The sequence below is a fragment of the Nicotiana attenuata genome, unplaced genomic scaffold, assembly GCF_001879085.1.
Source record: "Nicotiana attenuata strain UT unplaced genomic scaffold, NIATTr2, whole genome shotgun sequence".
NCBI classification, from domain to species: domain Eukaryota; kingdom Viridiplantae; phylum Streptophyta; class Magnoliopsida; order Solanales; family Solanaceae; genus Nicotiana; species Nicotiana attenuata.
In genome coordinates this window covers 467,398-480,373 of record NW_017670700.1, presented here as the reverse complement: position 1 = coordinate 480,373, position 12,976 = coordinate 467,398, and the positions used below count along the sequence as shown (strand labels likewise).

General features: G+C 41.0%; 1 protein-coding gene across 1 annotated transcript; it reads left to right on the top strand.

The window, feature by feature from the left end:
- The first annotated feature begins 1,028 nt into the window (after positions 1–1,028).
- On the top strand, positions 1,029–12,042 carry LOC109242444. The gene is made up of 2 exons (XM_019409301.1): positions 1,029–1,463; positions 11,989–12,042. The coding sequence occupies exons 1-2, from the start codon at positions 1,029–1,031 to the stop codon at positions 12,040–12,042; spliced, it is 489 nt and encodes a 162-aa protein (XP_019264846.1).
- Positions 12,043–12,976: the final 934 nt, after the last annotated feature.

The window sequence follows — 12,976 nt, the reverse complement described above, 5'->3', positions numbered from 1 at the left end:
GTACCAAAACACAAGATGACCATGTTCGAGATCTGAGGAAGTTCTTTGAGCATCTGCGCAAGTATGATTTGAAGCTAAACCCAGCTAAATACGCATTTTGAGTCCCATCTGGGAAGCTTTTGGGATTTATAGTCAGTTAGAGGGGCATCGAGCTAGACCCAACAAAGATAAAGTCTATTCGGGATTTGCCTCCTCCAAGAACCAAGAAAGAGGTCATGAGCCTGCTGGGAAGGTTGAACTACATTAGCCGATTCATAGATCAATTGACTTCCACATGTGAACCCATCTTCAAGCTGTTAAAGAAAGATGCAGCAGTCAAATGGATGGATGAGTGTCAAGAAGCCTTTGACAAAATCAAAGAATACCTGTCGAACCCGCTAGTCTCGGTCCCACCTGAACCTGTGAGGCCTTTGTTTCTGTATTTGACAGTCTTGGAGAATTCTTTTGGATGTGTCCTCGAAGAACATGACGTGACCGGGAAAAGAGAGCAGGCGATCTACTATTTGAGAAAAAAGTTCACAAGTTATGAAGCCAAATATACCCTGTTGGAAAGGACTTGTTGCGCTCTAACTTGGGTTGCTCAGAAGCTGAGGCATTACTTGCTAGCCTACACCACTTCCCTCATTACCAGGTTGGATCCTCTGAAATACATATTCCAGAAGCCAATGTCCACAGGGAGGTTAGCAAAATGGCAGATCCTGCTCACTGAATTTGACATAGTCTATGTCACTCGCACAGCAATGAAAGCTCAAGCCCTAGCAGATCACCTGGCTGAAAACCCTGTTGATGATGAATATCAGCCTTTGAGTACCTACTTTCCGGACGAGGAAGTAAGCTCTGTTGAGGTAATTTCGGAAGACGCCAATGCTTGGAAAATGTTCTTCGATGGAGCGGTGAACGCAAAAGGTGTCGGGATTGGGGCAATTTTGATCTCGCCCACTGGTCAGCACTATCCAGCCACAGCTCGGCTTCGGTTCTTCTTCACAAACAACACTGCCGAGTATGAAGCCTGCATTATGGGTATGAATATGGCAATTGATCAAGATGTGAAAGAGTTGGTAATTATGGGAGATTCGGACCTAATTATCCGACAGGCTCAAGGAGAATGGGAAACTCGGGATGTTAAGCTTATACCATACATGCAATATGTGGAAGATCTTAGCAAACGGTTCAAATCCGTTGAGTTCAGGTACGTCCCCCGATTTCACAATGAGTTAGCCGACTCAGTCGCTACCTTGGCCTCAATGTTGCCGTATCCGGGCAATCTCCACATTGACCCGCTAGAAATTCAAATCCGAGAAAGGCATGGTTATTGCAACACAGTTGAGGTGGAGCCAAATGTACAACCATGGTACCATGATATCAAGATGTTTCTGAAAATAAAGGAATATCCGGAACAAGCCAATGGAGATCAAAAGAGAACCATTAGACGGCTCGCAAGCGGTTTCTTCTTGAGTGGCGAGGTCTTATACAAAAGGACTCCAAATCTCAACTTGTTAAGATGTGTTGACGCCGAAGAGGCCGGAAGAATCATGTATGAAGTGCATGTAGGAGTGTGCAGACCTCATATGAATGGGTACGTGTTGGCGAAGTAAATCCTCCGAGCGGGTTATTACTGATGACTATGGAAAAAGATTGCTTCAGTTTCGTCCGGAAATGTCATCAATGTCAGGTGCATGGTGATTTGATTCATGCACCACCTACAGAACTGCATCCCATGTCGGCACCTTGGCCATTTGTTGCCTGGGGCATGGACGTCATTGGGCCGATCGAGCCAAAAGCTTCAAATGGGCATAGATTCATATTGGTCGCTATTGACTACTTCACAAAGTGGGTTGAAGCAATTACTCTCAAATCTGTCACCAAGAAAGCTGTGGTAGACTTTGTACATTCCAATATCATCTGCCGTTTCGGTATTCCTGCAACTATCGTCACGGATAATGCCGCAAACCTGAATAGTCACTTGATGAGGGAGATATGTGAGCAGTTTAAGATCACGCATCGAAATTCTACTCCTTATCGGCCCAAAGCCAATGGTGCCGTCGAAGCAGCAAAAAAGAACATCAAAAAGATTCTGAGAAAGATGATCCAAAGTTCCAGGCAATGGCATGAAAAGTTGCCGTTTGCATTGTTGGGATACCGCACTACTGTGCGCACATCGGTCGGAGCAACCCCGTATCTTTTGGTTTATGGCACTGAAGCCGTAATACCCGCGGAAGTTGAAATCCCTTCTCTTCGGATCATTGTTGAAGCTAAAATTGAAGACAGTGAGCGGGTCAAAACCCGTCTGGAACAATTAACCCTGATCGATGAAAAGCGAATGGCCACAGTCTGCCACGGGCAGTTGTATCAACAAAGAATGGCCCGTGCCTATAACAAGAAAGTGCGGCCTAGAAACTTTGAAGTGGGACAACTCGTTTTAAGGCGTATTCTCCCCCATCATCAGGAAGAAAAAGGAAAGTTTGCTCCTAACTAGAAAGGCCCATACATTATCAGAAAATTGTTGCCAAAAAGGGCGTTATACCTGGGAGACATCGAAGGAAATGACCCCGAAACAGCTGTAAATGCAGACGCAGTTAAAAGGTACTATGTCTAGTCTTTCTGCAGCAGCAACATTATCCAATTGGGAGGACGAAGGTTTTCATTCTCGCTACCCCAAACACTCCAATCCTTTGCTAACCCTTTGAGCCGGTTACCTTTCTTTCATTACCCTCTTTGGAACTTGAGACGTTGGTAATAAAAAAAAGAAAGAAAAAAAACAAAAGAAAAAAAAGAAGAAAGAAAAAAAAAACAAAATGTTTCCCTGAACTATGTTCGACTTGATTCCGAAAGGATACGTAGGCAGCCTCTCTCTGGGGTTCAGTCACACAAAAACAAAAAATCCAATTTCCCCCAAAAAGTGAAACTGGGGCAGATGTTATAATGGTTCGGCGATGATCTCGCCTGAAAGGTTCCAAAGTTATGGTTCGATCCAAATTCTTTTTACCCAAACCTTGTTCAAGTCCTTCCGATCAATCGGTGAAAGGTTTTCAAAATCAGAGAACGCAATTGTCTGGATCTGATGCAATCAAGATGAGAGAAATAAAATGAGAGAGTTTTATTGGTGAAAACCTACGGGCACCGTAAGGCGATGATGAGTAGAGAAACTGAAAATGAGAGAGTCTTGTTAGTGAAAACTCGTAAAGAGCACTATAAGGCGACGGTGAGAAGAGAAACGAGAGAGGTCGGTTGGCGAAACCCCGCAAAGGGCGCCGTCGATCGAAAAGAAGAAACTCCTTACCACCATTGGCACTCAAAGAGTCCTGACAAGGTTTCTCGGTTTTAAAACATGAGTCGAAATAGGTTTATGAGAAGTTGGATAGTTATGCAGGTCGGACATCCAGTCCAAGAAGCATGTCATGTCTATTGAAGTCTGCATGCACTCCAGATAAGTCCTTATTTCCTCCCCGAAAGGGACACTTCTCCTTAAATTCAATTTCTCGTATTTTGTTTACTTTTCCTTGAATCCATTTCGGTATGACTATGTTCCGAAACTAATACAAAGAAAAGGTGGCAAGATTGGTTTTACAGGGTTCTGCTTAATAAAAGCCAAGTCCAAAGAAAAGTACCCAGCCTAAGCGGGTGCATCAAGTTGATCCCGACTGGCCATGATGGCCGATGCTCTGAAATCACAGTTATTGAAAATAAAAGAAATCCAAAGTGAAAAGCCCCTAGAGGCAGAATAAGGTGAAAAGACCAAAGCCCCACATGGTTAAACCGTCATCTGGAAAGTGTGGAAATTTGAGTTCCTCGATTTTAGGAGAGAGATCAATCTTCAGGAAAGCCAGCAAGTAGCAGAGGTTTTCGCCAAAAAGTTGGGCCGAGATCAAGTGATCAAAAACAATCAAGGCCACAAAACCAACCACCGTTTAAAACTAACAATTGTTCTTTGTTTGAAAATTTGAAACAGGAGCAATCCAAAGCAACCGTGCAAGAAGCAGGTGCAACTAAAAAGGAAAAAGAAGTGCGCAAATGCTAGAAACAGCTTTGCAGCAACAATCCAGAAAAAGGGAAGTCCCCTCCAAGTTTTTCCCGCATTCACTCGTTCCGTGAAATAAAAAAGGGAAATTGAAATGAAAAAAGGATAAGAAGAAAATTCAAAAAAAAAAACAATGGTAGCTTAGGACCCCAATCTCTATTTTTACGCTTTTCCAACATAGGGCTCCAATCCCTAGTTGAGATTTTAGACATAGGGCCTCCATTCCCTAGTCACCTTTTGCACACATAGGGCTCCAATCCCTAGTTGAGATTTTAGACATAGGGCCTCCATTCCCTAGTAGCCTTTTGCCAACATAGGGCTCCAACCCCTTGTTGAGATTTTGAGACATAGAGCCTCCATTCCCTAGTCGCCTTTTGCCAACATAGGGTTCCAATCCCTAGTTGAGATTTTTTTAGACATAGGGCCTCCATTACCTAGTCGCCTTTTGCCAACATAGGGCTCCAATCCCTAGTTGAGATTTTTAGACATAGGGCCTCCATTCCCCAGTCACCTTTTGCCAACATAGGGCTCCAATCCCTAGTTGAGATTTTTAGACATAGGGCCTCCATTCCCTAGTCGCCTTTTGCCTACATAGGGCTCCAATCCCTAGTTGTGATTTTTTTAGACATAAGGCCTCCATTTCCTAGTTGCCTTTTGCAAACATAGGGCTCCAATCTCTAGTTGAGATTTTTTTAGACATAGGGCCTCCATTCCCTAGTTGCCTTTTGCCAACATAGGGCTCGAATCCCTGGTTGAGATTTTTAGACATAGGGCCTCCATTCCCTAGTCGCCTTTTGCCAACATAGGGCTCCAATCCATAGTTCAGATTTTTTTAGACATAGGGCCTCCATTCCCTAGTTGCCTTTTGCCAACATAGGGCTCCAATCCCTGGTTGAGATTTTTAGACATAGGGCCTCCATTCCCTAGTCTCCTTTTGCCAACATAGAGGGGTCCAATCCCTGAGTTGTGCCTTTTTAGACATAGGGCCTGCATTCCCTAGTCGCCTTTTGCCAACATAGGGCTCCAATCCCTAGTTGAGATTTTTAGACATAGGGCCTCCATTCCCTAGTCGCCTTTTGCCAAAAGAGGGGTCCAATCCCTGGTTGAGATTTTTAGACATAGGGCCTCCATTCCCTAGTCTCCTTTTGCCAACATAGGGCTCCAATCCTTAGTTGAGATTTTTAGACATAGGGCCTCCATTCCCTAGTCTCCTTTTTACCAACATTAGGGCTCCAATCCCTGAGTTGAGTTTTTAGACATAGGGCCCGCATTCCATAGTCGCCTTTTTTGCCAACATTAGGGCTCCAATCCCTGAGTTGAGATTATAGACATAGGGCCTCCATTCCCTAGTCGCCTTTTTTGCCAACATTAGGGCTCCAATCCCTGAGTTCCTCCATTCCCTAGTCTACTTTTTTGCCAACATTAGGGCTCCAATCCCTGAGTTGAGATTTTGGACGTAGGGCCTCCATTCCCTAGTCGCCTTTCTTGCCAAAATTAGGGCTCCAATCCCTGAGTTGAGTTTTTAGACATAGGGCCTCCATTCCCTAGTCGCCTTTTTTGCCAACATTACGGCTCCAATCCCAGAGTTGAGATTTTTAGACATAGGGCCTCCATTACCTAGTCGCCTTTTGCCAACATAGGGCTCCAATCCCTAGTTGAGATTTTTAGACATAGGGCCTCCATTCCCTAGTCGCCTTTTGCCAACATAGGGCTCCAATCCCTAGTTGAGATTTTAGACATAGGGCCTCCATTCCCTAGTCGCCTTTTGCCAACATAGGGCTCCAATCCCTAGTTGAGATTTTAGACATAGGGCCTCCATTCCCTATTAGCCTTTTGCCAACATAGGGCTCCAATACCCTAGTTGAGATTTTTAGACATAGGGCCTCCATTCCCTAGTCGCCTTTTGCCAACATAGGGCTCCAATCCCTAGTTGAGATTTTTAGACATAGGGCCTCCGTTCCCTAGTCGCCTTTTGCCAACATAGGGCTCCAATCCCTCGTTGAGATTTTTTTAGACATAGGGGCTCCACTCCCTAGTTGCCTTTTGCCAACATAGGGCTCCAATCCCTGGTTGAGTTTTTTAGACATAGGGCCTCCATTCCCTAGTCGCCTTTTGCCAACGTAGGGCTCCAATCCCTGTTTGAGATTTTTAGACATAGGGCCTCCATTCCCTAGTCGCCTTTTGCCAAAAGAGGGCTCCAATCCCTGGTTGAGATTTTTAGACATAGGGCCTCCATTTCCTAGTCGCCTTTTGCCAACATAGGGCTACAATCCCTAGTTGAGATTTTTAGACATAGGGCCTCCATTCCCTAGTCGCCTTTTTCCAACATAGGGCTCCAATCCCTAGTTGATATTTTTAGACATAGGGCCTCCATTCCCTAGTCGTCTTTTGCCAACATAGTGCTCCAATCCCTAGTTGAGATTTTTAGACATAGGGCCTCCATTCCTTAGTCGCCTTTTGCCTACATAGGGCTCCAATCACTAGTTGCTCCATTCCCTAGTCGCCTTTTGCCAACATAGGGCTCCAATCCCTAGTTGAGATTTTTAGACATAGGGCCTCCATTCCCTAATCGCCTTTTGCCAACATAGGGCTCCAATCCCTAGTTGAGGTTGTTAGACATAGGGCCTCCATTCCCTTGTCGCCTTTTCCTCCTAAAGACACACAATTCTCATTTTATCGCTTTCAAAAAAGAAGGTTTAGATCTTAGTTACAAATAACTCACGAAATTTTCCTAGTGAAAACTGGGGCAGAAAAATTCCGTTCGTTTGTTTGTTTTGGTGTCTGAGCAGGTTTGACCTCGAGGCACATGGTTCGAGACGACCAAAAGAATGAGTCTCAATCCAAAGTAAAGGAAAGAAGAAAAAAGAACAAAAAGAAGTGAACTCAAAGTGCAGAAACGGAAAAAGATGCGGGTTGCTTAAGATATGATTGATGTCGCAAGTTTCACATGTCCCGCCTTGATCCAAAAGCTGAAGAATGAACCAGCAGCTACAGCTGACGAGCATCAAGATTCAGATCGGAGTCTGCGGCAAGAACCAGCCGAGACTCAAGATCAAGCTTCAAAAGATTTATAGATAGGAATCTTGTAACTCGTAGTTGATAGGCTTAGCTAGTTTAGCTTTTTATTTTCCATTTTGGTGTAATAAGGAGTTTAGCAAGCAGTAGCAGCAGCAGCAACAGTGGAATCACAGCTTCCTGGTAGTCCCAGCTACCGAAAACTTCCAGAACTACATTGACCTGATTCCTTTATAGCCAAGGATATGTAGGCAACCTCTGAAGCAAGATTCGGTCAGGCTCTTTCAAAAATGCTTCTCATGGAGTTTCAAATGGGCAAAAATCCCTCATAATTGCTCATTTTATCTTTGCCCGAAAACCCTTCGTGTCTCCGAGCAAATAGGGGCAGCTGTGAGCACGTGATTTTTGCCCCACATGAATTACTCCTACAGAATCCCAAAGAATTATATTTTTCTTTTAATATTGGTTATTTTAGGAATAATTGTAGAATTTTTCTTAATTATTTGCAGTTCTGTGCACGTTTAATTTTTATTTAAATCATGAAAAATACCAAAATACCATGCATTTGCATTTAGGATTTGTTTTTATGTTTTTTAGAATTAATCAGTTTTTATTTATTTTATGAAAATTTGAAAATCACAAAAATAGCTCATTTTATATTTTTATCTTTTAATTCTTAGTTTATTAATTTTTCTCTTTTAATCTTGAGTTAAGTGATGTTTATAATTTTTATAATCAATTAATTAGTTTAATTTCACATTTTAGGTAATTTAGGATTTTTAAATTGCTAGGATTTTTAATTAAAAAAAGAGAAAAAGGAAGAGATTTTAAAAGGATTTTCAGAATTGGATCTCCAAAAAGAGCCCAAAGATTCCTACCCAAACCCAGGCCCAAACCCCAGCTAACCCGGTCCAGCCCCATTTGACCTCAAAACGACCTCGTTTCGTTCCGATTTGATCTCAGCCGTTGGACTTTATCCATCCAACGGCCCGGAATTGATTGATCTTTTAGTATATTACTGTCAGAAGAGAGCCTACCCCCCCCCCCCAAACCAAACCCTCTCACTCTCCATTCTCATCTCTGAAGATCACCCCAAACCCTAGCCGCCTAGGATTCCCTCGCTGGCTCCGCCGTCAACCGCCCACCGGAAATCGCTCACGGCGGCGCCGGTACACCAAACCTCCCCAAATTTACACCATGAATTTCCCATACCCTCCTCATTCCAAATTTTCAACCCTGTTCCCTCGAATCCCGGCCAAAATCCTCGAACTTTAGATCAAAAAATCACGGCCAAAAACCTAACTACTCCAATCCGCTCCAAATTCACAACCTATTATCCTTGCCCCTCTCTAAACCTTAAGCTACCATTAGCCCCCTCCACACCGGCCTCAATTTGTTCAAATTTCAGATCTTAGATTCTGAAGTCCTAAAAACCTAACCTGGTCACTTCCGAGTGTTTTAACGGTTCAAACCTACATGAGTCAGTTGCTCTTAACAAGAGCAATTGATTCATGTGGATTTGGTTTGTTTCCAAACCTGCCAGAGTCCGGTCAAACTCCGGCAAGTCTACTGTTAAGTTAGGTATTTCTCTTTTGCTCTTTTTGTTATTTTTCTTCTTTTAGGATTTCTTTTCTTTGTGTTCACATCTCTGATTAATCGCATGTTTAGGTTTAATTTTAGAATTTTCTTTTCTTCAAGACTGTTTAGTTGTTTAGTTGTTCTTGGTTAACTGAAGCATGCTTTTCAATTACATGATTTAAGTTTAATTAGGGTTTCTCCTTAGGATTGAATGCACAAAATATTTCTGTTCTTCTTTGTTGTATTTTGTTTTGTTCTCAGCACTTTGTCTAGGATAATTTATGTTTTCTTTTGTCTTTAAAATTCCATTTATGCTTTCTGAGTTCGGTTCATGCTAAATGAATTTAGGGTTAATCTAAGATTCAATTGCATTTCTATTTGTTATTTGATCTATTTGCCAGTATTTGCTTGCCTTGTTCCTGTTTGCCATAGCTGGCATCATTAGAAACTTAAGAGGGGTCAAATGAACAAATAAAAACTTTAGGGGGCTTAATTGAACCAAAAGGTTTAGTTAAAGATGAAATAGGCAGGAATTTAAAGGGTAAAATTTGGATTTTACATTGGGTAAAAATCAGAATGTTCTAAGAATATCACAGCTGTCCTTATCCTTACCAAAATGCTGATTTTGGATAAGAAAAAAGGACAATACAGCTGTAAAAATGTGCTGCATTAGGTCAGAATATTCCCTTTTGGTGCTTTGTTTGTGCAATCTATAAAAGGAAACATTCCCTCACACAATGACAGACAATCATTAGCAATCATCAGCATTAGATATTCCTTAGCATTTTCTGCACTAAAAGTTCTGAAAAACAAAGAGAAAACTCCTAAAAGTTCTCTAAAAAATTTCAACTTTTCCGGTTAGATTTCTAGGATGGTATTCTGGTTTTAGAGGTCTTCTGATTTGGTTGATTTTGGGTATTTTCTGGGTTTGATTCTCATTCTTGCTGTCTGTTTTTGCTGGCCGCTTCTTTTCTAAAGTTCTAAACTAGTATTCAGCTCTTTTTTTACTGCTTGTTTCCTGCTGTTACAATGTATTCCACCTCCTTTCATGTATTGTTTTGTTTTGAAATAATGTAGCATCAGTAAGTTTGTGATAAAACATGTATAATGAATGAGCTTCCATGTGATACTTGGTTGTTTTGTTATGAATGTAGTAGATGTGACTGTTTGAAAAATGAATATTCAATTGCTGAATGGTCTCCTTTCTCTTTTGTTTAATTGTTTATCATTTAGATTAAAACATGTTAGTTAATGAATCTAAAAAATGCTGAAACCTACTTTTATCTCTGTTGTCTTGTATGTGAGTGACCACAATGTCAAGAAATCTCAAGGTTGGAAGGTTGACTTGTGAGAAACAGCTCCATAGCTGATTTCTTGCAAGTTTGAAGCTTGTTTCAAGAAATTCTGGTGGCAATGGAAGTCCTGAAGTTAGGAGAATTGTTGTTTTTCTATTCATTTTAATTTTTGAGATGTTAGTTACACTTAGGAGTATGATATAAATTCATAGTAAGCGGACAGTAGTAAATCTGTGGATCATGCTGTAAATTTATGGACTGTCAATGGACTGTTGAACTATTTTAACTTCAAAAAAGATTGATATGACTGATTATTAGCTTAGGTTTATGGCAATATGATTTATTTGCATAAGCCTATCATCACAGAAGGGTTTGAACGTAACACAAAGTTGGGCCAGATTTGCGATTGAGTCCAGATGGGGAAAACAAATTTCAACAAGTCAGGGCCTAGGCCTTTGGGGCTGGGCATTGAACCCAATAGTTTGGCTCAGTTATAAAATTTCTTTTGAAGGTACATAGTATAAATGTATATATTTTATGTCTTGCAAATCATGTTAGTGAAATTAATCTTCGGATTTGGATTGCATTTTAATGTTTTTATTTCTGATTTTCCTATAACAAAAGTGAATTATTTCTGCAATTTTTAGCTTTGGAACGTGAAGGGTAGATAGGCCCAGCCAGTCGCAACTGGGCCCGCCTGACATAAGCCCAATGTGGGCCAAACTTGGTGTAAAAATCAGGTGTAGCAATGGCCCTTAAATTCCTCATTTCTGAGCCAAATTTCAAGCCCAAGACAGCTTTAAAAATGCTGATGGACCCTTAACCAAATGACCTAACGGGCTACTGCTGGCCCAATCCCTCTTATCCAAAACGATTAAAGGTCTAGTAAATGTACCCCAAACCTGCCGATAATAATAACTTTGTTAAGCTTAAGTTAGTTTTAAAATAAGCGCATCCTTAGAATGCCTTAATTTAGTACAATCCTCTTAAAATCAATTGAGGTGTGCCATGCCAAATAAAACCCCTTAACTCATGGCCCTCATAAGATTAGACCAAGAAAGAACCTTTATAAAAGATTTGAGGCGTGCCATAAATTAAATATCGATGGCCCTCATAAATGTTGTTATTAAAATTGGACTTCCGTAGTTTGCTTTAGGCTCGATTTAGACTAGTTTTGTGATTATGTATACGTTCGCGTAACATAAATTGCGAATTTGATTCTAAAAAAAAGACTCGAGGGATGCGTTCGCGCAACTTCAATCAAACTTTCTTAATAAATCAACAAAAGCGTTATTAATCGTGGACACTTCGCTTGACATGATTTTGACGCGCCAAAAGAAAAGAGTATACGTACGCGTAACTCAATTCTTTCATTACGAATAATTCAAGTGATTTAAAAGCGGTAATAAGGTAAATGCACATAGGTCCTAAAAATGAGTAGTTAAACAATTTAAGCCAAGTAATAATCACTAAGCGACCGTTCTAGAACCACGGAACCCGAGAATGCCTAACTCCTTCTCCCGGATTAACAGAATTCCTTATCTAGAATTTCTGGTTCGCAGACTCTTTAAAAATAAAACTTCCTCGATTTGGGATTTAAAATAAACCGGTGACTTGGGACACCATAATTTATTCCAAGTGGCGACTCTGATAATTAAAATAATCTCATTTCGAATAATGTCACTTTAATTCGAAAAACTCCCTTGTATACTCCCTCTCGGGGTGCATGTAAAAAAGGAGGTGTGACAGCACGTGCGTTCTAAAGACTGCCTAGACCTACTCCTCTCACACCTACGCGTTCTCCTTCGCATCTCCGACCATCGCGCCTTACACCAGAACTCAGCCTCTCCAAAACCATGGAAAATTATCCGCAACTCATCCGAAACACACCCAGGGCCCTCTAGATTCCTTCTCTCAATTCAACTCCGAACCATCCGGTAACAAAATTCAACCATGCACGCAAGTTGATACACATAATATGAAGTTGCTCAAGACCTTACGCTGCAGAACGGAACTTAAATTCTCAAAATGACCGGCCGGGTCGTTACTATATTGTGTTTGGCAATTGTGATATTTGTGCAGGAAATCATCAGAACCATGAGTGCCAAGCGAGATATCAAGTTGAAGAATAGGTGAACATGATTGGATACCGAGGCTACCAATATGGTAATTCTCTAGCTCAAAAGCACCCTGGTTTCCAATGGAGTAATCCTAATGGAGTCGAAAATGCTCAGCATTTTCAGAAACCACCAACACAAGCACCACCTGGATTTCAAGGGCAAAGTAGGATGCAACAAAATTTTAGGCCATATCAGCCTAGACCACAACAATAGGCACCAACCTTGGAAGACTTGATGTACAAGTGTATCAAAACAACTGATGAAAAGATGGAAAGTCAACATGCTGCTTTCAAAAACTTGGAAATTCAAGTATGTCAATTGGCCACTTTAATTTCAGGAAAGATACAGGGACCATTGCCCAGCTATATGGAGAAAAATCCAAAAGAACATGCCAAAACAATTGCCTTGCGATCAGGTAAAAATCTTAATGATCCATACCCTGACAGAGAAGGTAAGTTAAAAAAAGATCAAGCTCGGAATCAAACTGTGGATAATGGTAAGAGAAAACGGAATTTGAGACAAAGAAAGTGAGTGCTCAAGAAAGTAACGAAAATACCAGTGGCCAATTCCTTTTCCACAGAAATTTAGAAGAGAAAAACTTGATCAGCAATTTTCTAAATTTTTGGAAATATTGAAACAATTGTATATCAATATTCCTTTCACAGATGCTCTAAACCAAATGCCTTACATATGCCAAGTTTTTAAAAGAAATTCTTTCCAGTAAAAGAAAACTTGAGGGAACCTCTGTGGTTAAGCTAACAGAAAAATGCAGTGGAATTTTGCAAAACAAGCTTCCACAAAACTTGGAGATCCAGGTAGTTTTACTATTCCTTGTACTGTAGGAGGAACTCATTTTGAAAAAGCTTTGTGTGATTCTGGGGCATAATTCGATTTGATGCCTTTTTCAATTTTGCAAAAGTTGGAACTCGGGGATATAAAAAATACAGTTG

Coding starts and splice junctions, on each gene's coding strand:
- LOC109242444 (XM_019409301.1), top strand. CDS start 1,029: ATGGCAATTGATCAAGATGTGAAAGAGTTGGTAATTATGGGAGATTCG. Junction 1,464..11,988: donor GTTTCTTCTTGAGTGGCGAG/GTCTTATACAAA, acceptor ATATTTGTGCAG/GAAATCATCAGAACCATGAG.